General features: G+C 46.4%; 1 protein-coding gene across 1 annotated transcript in view; it reads right to left on the reverse strand.

Moving 5' to 3' along the window:
- Positions 1–14,618, reverse strand: part of COL5A1 (collagen type V alpha 1 chain) — a 190,816-nt gene that overhangs the window by 75,894 nt on the left and 100,304 nt on the right. Inside the window, exons 12-19 of the mRNA XM_082207903.1 lie at positions 13,457–13,531; positions 12,940–13,032; positions 8,082–8,138; positions 7,304–7,357; positions 4,996–5,049; positions 2,912–2,965; positions 716–769; positions 33–86 (exon numbers count right to left, since the gene is read on the reverse strand). Coding sequence (XP_082064029.1) covers positions 33–86; positions 716–769; positions 2,912–2,965; positions 4,996–5,049; positions 7,304–7,357; positions 8,082–8,138; positions 12,940–13,032; positions 13,457–13,531 — 495 coding nt within the window. The remainder of the gene's footprint in view (positions 1–32; positions 87–715; positions 770–2,911; positions 2,966–4,995; positions 5,050–7,303; positions 7,358–8,081; positions 8,139–12,939; positions 13,033–13,456; positions 13,532–14,618) is intronic.

Raw genomic sequence — 14,618 nt, forward strand, 5'->3', positions numbered from 1 at the left:
TTGCAGATAAAAGAAGAGCAGAATGGACTCACCCTCTCGCCATCTTCTCCAGGGGCTCCTGGGGGTCCTGAAGGGCCTGGTTCACCCTAAGAAAAACAAAGGACAGAATCAGCCACATTCTTGAAGAACACAAGAACCTAGAAAGAGCCCTGCTGGATCAGGCCAATGGCTCATCTAGTCCAGCTTCTTCTGCTCACAATGGCCAACCAAATGCCCAGTGGGATGCAAGCAGGATCTCCCCTCCTGTGGATTCCAGCAACTGGCATTCTGTCTTTGGGGTTTGTAGTCTCTAATTTTTTTTTTTATAGAAAAAATATAAAGAATTTTATTCAGATGCCTTCCATAGTACACAGTTTTCCAGCATTATAAAATTGCAAATGGCTATATGAAATGTTATTTATCTTAATATATCCATCTTTGCAAGCAATTTCCCTTAAAACAATGCATATTACTTTCACTAATGTATGCATTTTTTATACACATTTTTAATGTTTGAGAACTGCATTGCAAAATTCAGAGAAGCATGAGTTTTTAAGGATAGCTGTATTTTGGTTTAATGCCCTGCTTTGGGCATTTTGAATTAGGTAGGTTAATGAACCAAACTGAATTCCACCCCCCCCATCCCAAGTTGAGGTTATCAAAACCAGTCAGCCTCTTCATGATGGCATATAAAGTAATTCAGCCAGAACAAGATATAAACCTGTAATAGACTTACCCTGTGGCCTTTCTCCCCTGGCAATCCAGCGAGACCATCGAAACCTCGGTCACCCTACAGTAAAATTTTAAGGAGAGGTAACTCTTTTAAAAACAACAACAAAATCACCTACCATTTCCTAAAAGCTGTAAGTGAATGAGCTCTCCTAGCAGCTTGTCAGATCAAGAGATGGCAAAGTTTCTTCTTGCCAAATATGCTGAGCATTCAGACAGAATACATCCAGGTTTTGTTGCCTGGTTAAATCATTGGGAGCTACCCATCCCAGAATAGATGCTGCCTACAACAGGAATGGATGGAGGATGTCCATCAAGTCACATATGGCATGACTGCAATGAGCAAAGGAAGATGGAAGGATGAGGGGAAGGTATCTCATCTCAGGGCCTCTGTTTCCACAATAGCCACAGCTTTGGAGCAACAGCTAATTCTGTGCTAAGTTAGCAGATATTTAGCACATATGGTGGTAGTCAATGAAGGCTGCATATGCACTACACATTTACAGCAGCATCATACCACTTTAAGTAGTCAGGGCTGCCCCCAAAGAATTCTGGGAGCTGTAATTTGCTAGTTTGAGAGTTGTCAGGAGGCCCCCTATTATCCCTCAGATACAATTCCTAGAGTGGTTTAACAGTCAATCCTTCTTCACAGGGAACTGAGAATTGAAGCTCTGCTATGGGAATAGGGAATATGGGAACAGGGATGCGGGTAGCGCTGTGGGTTAAACCACAGAGCCTAGGACTTGCCGATCAGAAGGTCGGCAGTTCGAATCCCTGCGACGGGGTGAGCTCCTGTCGCTCAGTCCCTGCTCCTGCCAACCTAGCAGTTCGAAAGCACATCAAAGTGCAAGTAGATAAATAGGTACTGCTCCGGCAGGAAGGTAAACAGTGTTTCTGTGTGCTGCTCTGGTTCACCAGAAGCGGCTTAGTCAAGCTGGCCACGAGCCGGAAACTGTACGCCGGCTCCCTTGGCCAGTAAAGCGAGATGAGCGCCGCAACCCCAGAGTTGGTCACGACTGGACTTAATGGTCAGGGGTCCCTTTACCTTTACTTATGGGAATAATGGTCTTCTAACAACTCTCGGCACCCTTAAGAAACTACAGTTCCCAATATGCTTTGAAAGGAGGCACCATTCTTTTAAGTGCGATGCTGATTTAAATATATGGTGCAGGTAGGACCTAGGTTCTACTCTGAGTAGACCCATTAAATTATTAAAATGAATAAGTTCGGTCCATCCATTTCAATAGACCTACCCTGTGCAAAACTTTGTTGAATACCACCCACAATATTTAAGCTTTTCAAACAAGATTTATCTGTAAGAGGGGTCAGGAACCTTGACCCTCTGGGCATTATTGTAATAATAATAATAATAATAATAATAATAATAATAATAATAATAATAATATTTTTTTAAAAAATTACCTGCTCTTCACCTGAAGGTTCCAAGGCGGGTTACAGCATTAAAACACAATTTTAAAAGTAATTTAAAACAACTCCCATTATGCATGAGCATTGGATGTGCCAGCTAGCAATGGATGAGATATGTAGTCCAATAACATCTAGAGGGATGCAGGTTTCCTACTCATGATCTATAAACAGGGGTGGGCAACCTCTGGGCCAGGGGCTGGATACAGACCACCAAGCCTGTACACAGAAAAATCTCTGTCTTTGTAGTTTAAAATTATTTAGCCACCTCTCCTCTACCCTGACCCTGAAACGTCTCCCTAATTTTCAATATTTTTGGGACCAGGCAATGGTGGCTGCACATCTCCAGGGACAAATGATTTGTGGTCCTCTTCCTTTGCAACAGTCCCTCTCTCCATCCATTTCCACCTTAAGTACCAACTTAATCAAACACTTAAACCTTCTAACATGCAGCTCATTGGCAAAATGTCTCCATATTCAAATTTCCTGTTTAGTGGCTTCTGTCCCTTTTGATGATAGCTGTGCGAACTCTGAAGGAAGTGAGGAGCAAAGGAAAAAGGGAAATTTCTTTCTAGATATATAAATTAGCACAAAGGGCAGGTGCGGCCATTAAATCTGCAGTTGCGAACCTTCAGCTTTTGGGCTGACGGGAGCACCAGGCCCCTAGGCGACAGGCTCATCCCACCCGGAATGCGATTGCTCCTTGTAAATGGCAGTATGTTTCCTAGAGTAAATTGGTTTTTTTAAAAAAAGACCCTGAACAATTTGGCGCAAATACCTTTGGCCCAGTCTGGCCAGGCATCCCTCGAGCGCCGTCACTTCCAGCACGTCCCTAAAAAGAGAGGGGAAGAAATTAAGCACAAAGCTAGGGTTACCAGACGCCCCTGTTTCCCAGGGACAGTCCCCGGATTTGTGAATAAGTCCCCGGACAAATTCCATCCCTGGAATGTTCCCGGATTTCATCTAATGCTGTGGCAGTCTCAGCAGCCCAGAGCAGTTGGCTCTGGCTGGCTCCAGGAGCTGCTCGGAAGTCCCCATATGATGGTGGTGCAGGGGTTCAAAGATGCTGCTTCTGGGCTGCCTCCACCTTCCCTGACCCCAGCAACTAAGCTGTGAAGGGAGGCTTCATGCTGCCTATAGGAGCAGCCTCCCAACTCCTACTTGCAGCAGGAGGGGGTAGGGACATCTCAGTTAGGCAACGGGAAGCCTCCTTTCCCAGCTGAGGGATCCCTGCCCCCTCCTGCTTGCACGCAAGTAGGAATGAGACTGGGGCTGCTCCAATGGGAAGGGAGGCATCGCACTGCCTGAGCCTCGCCGCCGCCGCTCTCGGCCCTCCTTCTCCGCCTTCCATGCCTGACCCACCGCACACCGCTTCCCCACCACCACCACCGAACAACCAACAACTCAGGGGCTGCCCAGGCTCATGGAGAAAGGAGATAGAAGCCTCGGAGGAAGGGGAAACATGGCGGTTGAGGTTAAGGCAGCGGCCACCCCTCTGCCACTGCCATCGCTGCAGCACCAATGTCCTGAATGTGTAGTATGTATGTATGTATGCATGTATTTGTTTATTTATTTATTTAAAGTGTCCCCAGATTCATTGAAAAAATAATATGGTAACCTTATAAAAAGCACCAACACTAGCAAGGCATCAAAGGGCACATCACTATGACTTTGATCATGGTTAGCTGAATGCTGAATGTATATGGTGCATTAGTCTTATTCCAGAGGAATAAGGCTGAATCAACATTACAAGGAGGTGGACTATACTTTGTTGGGAGTTTTTAAACAGATGTTGGATGGTCATCTGTCAGGGGTGCTTCAGCTGGGATCCCTGCATTGAAGGGGGGGAGGGTTGAATGACCGTTGGGTCCCTTTCAACTCTACAATTCTATCATTCTCAATAAACTTTGATGGATTGAATTCTATCATTCTATGAACCTGGAACATGGACTCACGTTCACTGGAGGTTTTTAAGCAGATGTCAGAAGGACACCTCCCAGAGATTCCTTAGCTGTTATTTCTGCATTGCAGAGGGTTGGATAGGAAGATCCTTGGGGTGCCTTCCAATTCTACAGCTCTTTGAGAGCAGGGCAGAACATGGGGGACTGGCACAGCTCACAATCCCGATCACAGAATAGGTCCATGGAACACCACTCCAAAGAGATGATGACTTCAGTATTGATGGGTTCTGCCAAGATCAGCAGTGCAAATATGTGCCCAGCGGCCTCTTAATTTTTCAATTAAACATACAAGGACTGGCCACTAACTCAAATTAAGCAGAGAGAAGTCAACTGCGAGAGTCACATGTTTCTGCAGAAAGCCTTGACAAAAGGATCTGCTTCCCTCTTACATAATGCAACTCAGGAACAGCTGGAGGTGCAGATGGCGGTACCTCCACTGAATAGGAATTAGAAATGGACACCTGCGTTTTCCCAAAAGTGAATTTGCTGTGAACTTGGGGAGTCAGGGCCATTGATAGCGCCACTGCTTCTGCCCCCTCTGAACTCTGTTTGCTGCTCTGGATCCCCATTTTGGGGCTGACTGAATCTCATATCACCCTCCCAACCAACCATCTTTAGGGCTGGACAGAGGCTTCTCCTCAGTCTGATTTGGAGACCAATCCAGCAGCTCCAAAGCAGGATAATCGAGGGCCAACCAAATCCGGGCCTCATGGGGCCTTCCACAGTCATGCAGCCAGGAGAAGTGTGGAAAATGTTTCCCTACAATTAAACATGCCTGCACATATCCTCCTCCCCGCATTTTGCCACCAGACTGCACTTTTTTGACAGCTCCAGATCACTCTGTGTGGACCCAATTCATAAGACCATACCAAGCATGCTTTTAATCTCACTGCACACATACTCGTCGTCCTGGTTTCCCCGATGGGCCTGGAGGTCCTTGTACACCTCGTGGTCCCTGAAACAAATGGAACAGAGCATGGGGAAAAAAAGATAAGCATAGGAACGCATGAAGCTGCTGTATATGGAGGCAGACCAATGACTCATCCACCATGCCAGTGAGGACTGAATTTGGGACATGCTCTACCATGTGCCCTTCTCATAAAAAATAAAGTAAGATTCTAGTCCTCATTGCTCTGAATAAAGGGATGATTTAATATATTTAGGCACCAGGCAGAAACATTCCTCTTCTCACATGCATTTGGCTAATCAAACAATCTATGACCATTTAAACTGTGGGGTGGGTGGGTGTGTCCTTGTTGCTTGTTATTATGATATGTATTTTTGTGTTTTTATATTGTAAACTGCCCTGTAATCTTCAGACGAAGGGCAGAACAGTAGAGAGAAATAGAGATAAAACTTTATTCGCATTAGCCAATGGCCATAGCAACAGTAAAACATTACAGTATACGCAGAAAAGGAAATTTAATATAAGAACACAATTTAAAGTCCTGAACCAGCAGTTAGTGGCCCTTATTCTGATTCCCCTGCTATGAACCTAGCAACCTTTGCTGTTATCTGCTCATTTTGATCTGATAGAAGAAAGGACATTGTGGCAGTGGTTGAGTGCCCTGGGAATGGTTAGTACGAGTGGGGTGACGATCTCATTCCTCAGGTCTTTGTGCAGTACAGTATAGAAATTTAATAAATAATAATAAAGTTAGCAAGCTGCCTTACACCAAGTCAGATCATTGGTCCACTGAATTCAAGTATTGTCTACATTGAGTGTCAGTGGCTTTGTGTGGTTTCAGACAGGAGATGTTGGGGATTATACCTAGGGCCTTCTGCATGCCAAGCAGATGCTCTCCTGCTGAGCTATGGCTATTCCCAGTTACTTGCGATTTAGGACCAGGAACATAGGAATTTGCCTACACAGAGACAGACCATTTGTCAACCTAGTTCAGTACTGTTGATATTTTGATATGCTTTGCATTGAATGAATGCCCCTCATCTAAAAAGGAAGTAAGGCTCCAGTCCTCATGAACCTGAACAGATGACATGGATTGAACCTGGGACCTTCTGCATGGAAAGCCAATGCTCTGCCACTGAGCTACAAAGGAGGGCAAGGATGCAAAACCTAGCAAGTGACCATTCAAAGAGGGCCACTGACACAGTCATCCTGGCTCCATGTGGTAAAGGTAAAGGGACCCCTGACCATTAGGTCCAGTTGCGGATGACTCTGGGGTTGTGTGCTTATCTCGCTCTGTAGGCCGAGGGAGCCAGCGTACAGCTTCCGGTTCATGTGGCCAGAATGACTAAGCCGCTTCTGGTGAACCAGAACAGCGCACGGAAACGCCGTTTACCTTCCCGCCGGAGCAGTACCTATTTATCTACTTGCACTTTGATGTGCTTTCGAACTGCTAGGTTGGCAGCAGCAGGGACCGAGCAATGGGAGCTCACCCCATCGCGGGGATTCGAACCACCGACCTTCTGATCGGCAAGTCCTGTGGTTTAACCCACAGCGCCACCCACATCCCTGGCTCCATGTAGTACCTATGTGCAAAGAGCAACATTGCTCTGCAAGGTGGAAAGGGATAAGCACAGTTTATCACCAGCCCCTGAGCACTTAAGCCTCCTAAAGGTATTTCATTTTGTTATATGCAGTGAGATGAAGGCATTGAACAGACAACTCAGAAGGGAAAGTAAGAGGATAATAGCTTCCTCTAACTACTCTCTTCAAGCTCCACATTCAGATTAATTTGTAGGGACGGCCCTTTAGGGCTTATTAAGGTGCTAGGTATCCATGTCCTTTCTGAGATAAATGGAGCAGCCTTTCTTAGGAGGGCAAAGTCGCACACACACACCCCATAGGTAAAAATGGCTCTATTGTGTATGATTTAAATTAATAGCAGAGCTTGCGAGTCAGATCTTTCCTTGTGATCCATCCAGGGAGGAGGTGTGTTAAACGTCACCTGCCTATCTAGACCTAGTCAACAGAGGCTTTTCAAAACGAGTGTGTTGATTGATTAAAGAAAGTACAATGTGGTGGAGCAGTTAGAGTGTTGCACTAGGACCTAGGAGACCAGGTTTCAATTTTTTACTCAATCATGGAGCTCACTGGGTGACCTTGGGCCAGTCACTGCCTTTCAGCCTAACCTACCTCACAGGGTTGTTGTGGGGATAAAATGAAGAGCAGAAGAACTATGTAAGCCGCCTTGAGCTCCATGGAGGAAAAGGTGGGCTATAAATGCAACAAAAACAAACAAACCTACCTGCGGTCCCATGTCTCCTGATTCACCTTTTATGCCTCCACTGCCTGGGGGTCCCTAAGAGAAGAGGAATATTCAGAAAGAAAGGGAAAAGGAACGAACTGAAAAATTAATCAGTAAATTCTTAGCCCACCCCAACACCCCACCCCAGCCAACTCTCCTCATTCCTGGCTGATGGTTACTGGTGATTTTGGCATCCTTTCCATACCCAAATCACCAGTTTTTGCAAGCAATTTCCCACTCATAACAATGCACATCATTTGCACCAACGTGCACATCACAATGCACATTTTCTCCCTGCAGCCCCATGCATATTGTTACATGCCACTCCCAATTTCTGCTGAGTGGTAACAAGACTCCAGGAGGTTACAGATGCTTACGCAGAGTTCGTGCTTCCATTGGGAAAGCAGGACACAGGAGAGACTAGTGTCTTTAAGAAATACAGCTTGTTTTACACATATTTACACCTAGAGCCTTCAGTGGAGGCGGGTGCAGAACATTATGTCCCACGATTGTCCCTTACTGCTCCTCTAGTAGTCTTCCCAAAGCCCCTCCCCCTCTACTCACAGCTTTTCCCAAACTCCAGCCCCCCTTTAAAACGGAGAGGTGGCTTGCTGAACCACCATTCAAAGCACCTTTACCTGCTTGCTGAAAGGCGAGCCACCAGAGCTACTTCCTCACTTTCCTGCCTGCTGCTGCAGACTGCAGAACGTGATGACAGCCTCAGGTTTTTATGTATACAGAAAGATATAAAATAGCGAGCTTTGCACTGCTTACTTACCATGGGGCCTGGCCTTCCAGTAAGACCCATTGGGCCCGCTGGTCCTCTCAGCGCCAACTGCCGGGGGGGGGAGAGGGAGAGAAAAGAGGGTGTGAAAATGGCACTTGCAGTTGTCACCTTGCTAGAGTTGCATGCCAACTAGAGGACATAGCTACTCATAGTGGTGAAGTGCATGGTGCTCTCCGAATTAGGTTTACTCAGAAGTAATTCCTCTGGGTTGTTACCAAGCTAAATTATACTCAGAGAAGAACCCCTGAAATGAATCAATTCCATTAATTTTAAGGGGTCTACTCTGTGTAGGAAAAGCATTGGCTAGAAAACCCAGCGACTTTACTTTTTTAGACAGTTTATATGCTATCCCATTACAATTGTCAGTTAAAATGATAAAATCAGAATGCAGCTGGGACTCTTTTTTTAAGCCTTAAGAAAGCACTGGGGTGGGGGGGGGGTAAACAGGGAGCCTTCAATGTGGCAGGCCCTGCCCAATGGAACTCCCTGCCACTGGAAGTTTGGCAGAAACCAACCACACCTTATTTTAGAACTCTTCTGAAAACTGTCTTCCATGGATGTGCCTTTGCAATTACGAATCTTTTCCTTTCATATTAACCAACCAGTATTTATTGATTTCATTGTATAAATACATTATATAGTATTTTGGACGCTACCTTGGTGAAAGTGTTGACGATAAATATGTGGGGGCTCCTGTTTTGCTCAATCTGGAAGCTGCAGTTAGTGCAGGATACTGCAGCACGACAGCTGACATGAGCAAGGCCTTGTCACCACATAGCACCTGTGCTCAGAGATCTGCACTGGTTATTGATCTGCTACCGGGCCATATTCAAGGTGTTGCCATTAGCATATAACGCCCTTAACAACCTGGGACCAAGTTATCTGAAGTGTGCATGCACATGGAAGCTCATACCATTAACAAACTTAATTGGTCTCTAAGGTGCTACTGGAGGGATTTTTTTTATTTTGTTTCGACTACAGCAGACCAACATGGCTACCTACCTGTAACTAGAACTTGGAACCAGTTTACCTGCAGTTTACATTGCCTTACCCCACATATGCCCACTTGACCACTTTGATCAGTGAAATTGACACTATTACAGGGGCCGCCGCATAAATACCCTGTCCGCAGTTGTATGAATTCAATATTTTAGTGCGGCGGTAGACTTTGGACCTCCCTGCCTATTGACATCAGTCTATTCAGTGTCCGCTAGAAATATTCTTGCTTAGAAAAGCCACCCCAGATGTTCAGAAAGTTGATGTGTGTTTGAGCCCCCCCATATATATATATATATATATATATATATATATATATATATATGCAAAGGTACCCCTGCCCGTACGGGCCAGTCTTGACAGACTCTAGGGTTGTGCGCTCATCTCACTCTAGAGGCCGGGAGCCGGCGCTGTCCAAAGACACTTCCGGGTCACGTGGCCAGCGTGATGAAGCTGCTCCGGCGAACTGGCACCAGAGCAGCACACGGAACGCCATTTACCTTCCCGCTATAAAGCGGTACCTATTTATCTACTTGCACTTAAGGGTGATTTCAAACTGCTAGGTGGGCAGGAGCTGGGACTGAACGATGGGAGCTCACCCCGCCGCGGGGATTCAAACCGCCGACCATGTGATCGGCAAGTCCTAGGCGCTGAGGTTTTACCCACAGCGCCACCTGCGTCCATATATATATATATATATATATATATATATATGCAGGTTTTGGTGTCTTCGGGTGTCTTCCCGTGTAAGAGTCGGGGTGTCTGTGCGACGTTTCGACGAGGTCTCACTCGTCATCTTCAGGCACCAGCCTGAAGATGACGAGTGAGACCTCGTCGAAACGTCGCACAGACACCCCGACTCTTACACGGGAAGACACCCGAAGACACCAAAACCTGCATTCCTGTACCCGTGAAAATCTACGAAAGCATATATACTTTCGTAGATTTTCACGGGTACAGGAATGCAGGTTTTGGTGTCTTCGGGTGTCTTCCCGTGTAAGAGTCGGGGTGTCTGTGCGACGTTTCGACGAGGTGATGACGAGTGAGACCTCGTCGAAACGTCGCACAGACACCCCGACTCTTACACGGGAAGACACCCGAAGACACCAAAACCTGCATATATATATATATATATATATATATATATATATATATATATATTGTTAATTCAACTTTTCAAAAGTCTTAAATTATTGTGGTTAACTTTTGTTAGTAAGAATTGTTATCATTTTATCTTTTTCTAAAATCACTTTGAAATTCTTTTTACAATCGTGCGGCACATACATTTTATGGAATAATCATGTGGCACATACATTTTATGGAATAAATACCGTATTTTTTGCTCTATAAGACTCACTTTTTCCCTCCTAAAAAGTAAGGGGAAATGTATGTGCATCTTATGGAGTGAATGCAGGCTTCACAGTTATCCCAGAAGCCAGAACAGCAAGAGGGATTGCTGCTTTCACTGTGCAGCGATCCCTCTTGCTGTTCTGGCTTTTGAGATTCAGAATTTTTTTTCCTTATTTTCCTCCTCCAAAAACTAGGTGCGTCTTGCGGTCTGGTGTGTCTTATAGAGCAAAAAAATACGGTAAATACGTAATAAATAGGTAAATGCGACATTTACAGGAGTAGAATCTTGGGACTAGAGAGCAGATCTAGGAATATCAGCTCCTTGTTTGTACCCTGATGCCAGGCTTCCTGCAACCTGGTGCTCCCTATATATTTTTGGACTACAACTCCCATCACCTCTGAATATTGATGGCAATGACCAGGGCTGATGGGACTTGGATTCCAACAACACCTACAGAGTGCCTTGTTGGGGAACGCTGCCCTCTATGAAAAGAGCAAGGATCCAGAACTTCAGAAATTGTCACAGTCTAGGGATCTTTGGTTTTTTGTTTCCAACTACTAATTAAAAAGTCATGTAGCTAGGCCAGAGTCAATAAATCTTTTGGCAGGTAATGGGCCTGTCCGCACTTTATAACGTCGCCAGGACAAATTTGTTCCATTGCAAGAATTCAATCCCTTAAAAGACCTGTAATTATCTGTGTTCTCCAGTAATTAAAATCCAACCAAGGGCTGCAATCATAATGCATGGGGGAGGGGCTGCGGCGGCGGAGAGAAGTGCAAGACAATTTAGTGAGCTGTGTGCTGTGAGTTTAACTAAACTGCTCCACCATTAAAAGGCCAATGGGGGGAAAGTCACCGCTTTGGTCTTAGGAGGCCAAATCCAAATTATGGAGAAATATATATATAAAGTGAAAAGCAAAGAACAATTAGCTGATATCGGTGGGATTTGAGACCTGACTTAAATCTCATGCAGCCACACAGAACACAGAAAGCTGTCTTACACTGAGTCTGAGCATTGGTCCATCTAGCAGAATACAATCTGCACTGACTGACATTGTGTCTCCGAAGTTCTAGACAGGAGGTCTCTCTCTGCCCTACTGGAAATGCCTGGGATCAAATCTGGGACCTTCTGCATGCAAAGCTTGGGCCCTGGCACTGAGCTGTGGTCCATCCCCTAGAAAGTAAGATTCTAGTCCTCATAGTTCTGAATATAGGGGCTGAGGTAAGTAGGAGGCCTTATGCAGAGTCAAATCCTTCATCCATCTTGCTCCATATTGTCAGGAAATGCCAGGAATACTGACTAGAAATGCCTCCCTAGAGCCACAAGTAGGGGAAATTTCCAGCCCTACCTGGAGACACCATTGGGGATTGAACCTGGTCCCTTCTGCATATAAAGCAGATGCTCTATGCCTGAGCTATGGCCCTTTCCCTGAGCCTAGGATTTGGGCAGGCCACTTGAATGCTAAAATAGTGACTTCTGGAGCCAGACATTACTGTTCTACAAACTTCCATGAATGGGGTTGCCAGACCTCCTAGTCTGATCTGAAACTTCTTTCTTTGCCTGGCCCCCTTCAGGTAGCAGGGGGAGGTCTTGAATCTCCAGGTGGACAGAAGTGCCTTTGATAATAATTTTAAAAATTATTATGAAGACTGTGCATGCAGTTTGCAAACTTCAGCTCACCAGGAGCTGGCTACAAAGTGGTGGAGGGTTGCCTTCCTCCGGCCCCCTCTCCCAATTAACCTCCATCTCCAGGGACTATGGGTGAGAGTCTCTTTATTTTTTAAAGGAAGACTGAGAATGCAGCTTGCAAACTTCAGCCAGGCAAGAGACCACTGCAAATTATAGCACAGACACTCTGGTTGGGTCTGCCCTCTTCTGCTCCCTTCTCCCAATTAACCTCTGTCTCCCAGGTCCACCGCAATGACATCACATGGGGCTTCCCCCAAGTCTCAGGATTTTTGAATCCTGAAATCTCAGAGGCTGGTAAGTTTCTGACCTGGCAACCCTGCCCAGGAAAGCCTGACCTTGTGTATCCTTGCCTAGTCACTTCAGTTTTCAGGAGAGGCACTCTTAGGGTTGCTGTATGCTCCTGAGATTCATCTTACATTGATTAAAAGCAGGGTGTTTAGCATGGTGGCACCTTCCTTTTGGAATGCACCCTGAGCAAACAGCAAGCAGATGTCTACACTAATGTCATGCAGGTGCCTGCCTAAACCTCACCTGCTCACACAGCCTTTCCCTTAGGGGTGATCCAGCTATATCTGGCATACTCAGCTGAGCACAGAATTAGAGAATTGGTGAGTTGGAAGGGACCAAAGGGTTATCTAGCCCAACCCCCTGCAATGCAGGAATCAGAGCTCATCAGCTGATGGGTGATATATTTCGTAGTTGTTTTACGAACACAAATTTCATTACTGCTTTTATGCCATCCACCACCATGCGAACGAAGTAGAGAGAAGCTGGCCCAGTGTCCCACATGCCAAAGTGGCACCTGTCACTTACCCGGGCTTGTTGGAGGATGGCTTGCGCCTGGGACTCTTGAGCAGACACCATGGGGCCTTTCGAGCCGCTATCACCTCCCCCGCTGAACCGAAACTGAAGTGGACAAAGCAGAGAGAAGAGGATCAGTTGGAGAATGACATCCTTTGGGGGGGGGGGAGAGACAACATTATCTCACTTCTGGAGGGCTGCTGGGAATGAGAGTAGATTGGTAGCACCATTCCCAACAGGATATGGTAGGGGGCAAAAAAAACCCCAACACCTGCTGTTTCAAGTGGCTGTGAGATTTACTTTTTGACTGTAAAGGAAAGACGTGTGTGTCACCTGGTCTAATAATCTTCTGCCACCTCATCTTACAACAGTCAGGTCTTTCCCCCCACTGACAGTCACTGGAATTCTCCTCCACACAGCCGAATGACCTTAAGATGCTGTATCAGGTAACAGCAAATGCCTGTGTGAAAAAAGTTGTCTTTACACTGTAGTTGCAAACCACCAAAATTGCCAGTTAAGTGGTGCTCACCGGCAGCATCAACATAGTCCCAGGAGGTCCTGGCAAACCATCTGCCCCAGGCAGGCCTGCTCGTCCAGGAGGCCCCTGCAAATTGAACAGAACATAGAACAGGTGTTAAAAACTTTGGACAATGCAACTATTTTGGGTTTATTAATGGTGTGGAGACTGCAGGATGCAGGAGTCATGTGGAGACCCAAGCGTTTATTCTCTTCCTTTTGGGAACTTTCTGGTTGAGAGAGGAAAAGTGGTGGGAAGCAGAGGGAAATTTATGGATCAGGGGTCAGCAAACTTACCGCGCCATGGGCCAGTGTCTCCAGCGCCAATCGCATGGCAGGCCGGAGGGTGGGGGAGCACGTGCCCATATTTTTGCACACATGCTATTTCCAGCATTCTTCTGGGTCAGAGGAGCACCGGAAATAGCTTGAGCGTATGTGCACAGGCCTTCTCTGACCCGGATGTGCACCAGAAATAATGCTTGCGCATGCACGCATAATTCTTGCGCATGCGCAAATAACGCTTGCGCATGTGCACAAGCTATTTCCGGTGCTCCTCCGACCCGGAAGTGGGCAGCAGTGCAGAGCAGCACCGGTAAGAGCAGGCAGCAGGGGTTGCTGCGGGCCAGATAAACAAGTCCCTAGGGCCTTATCCTGCCCACGGGCCTTAGTTTGGGGACCCCTGTTATAGATCTTCCTTTATTCACTAGATTATAAACCATCTCACAAATGTTACTTCAGGACAAAAGAGGAGCCCTGCTGGATCAGGCCAAAGGGGGCTCATCTGATCCACCACCCTGTTCTCACAGTGGCCAACCAGAAGATCCACTGGGTACCCTTATGTTATTTCGAAAAGCAGACCGAACAAATCCCACTCCTCTCCCTCCTCTGCCCTGAAGTGCAAGTCCTGTCCCTCCTCCCCCATACAAAGTCAGAGGGAATCGAGGCCTACAGCTGGGTGGAGCCACCAAGGGAGCTGCCTGCTCCAGCCCCTTCCGAAAGGACAAGCTGCAGTATTGACTTCCTTACAAGGCAGGATTGATGCGGCATGGCTGAGTCTTTCATGCTCTGTCATGTCACAACCGTGGGGAAGATTATTACTGGGCCCTCGAAGAGTCGTAAATACAAGAGGCTGCATCGGAAAAGCAATAGCTCAGTGACACCCATTTGACAGACCC

The sequence above is a fragment of the Podarcis vaucheri genome, assembly GCF_965113315.1.
Source record: "Podarcis vaucheri genome assembly, chromosome: Z".
NCBI classification, from domain to species: Eukaryota; Metazoa; Chordata; class Lepidosauria; order Squamata; family Lacertidae; genus Podarcis; species Podarcis vaucheri.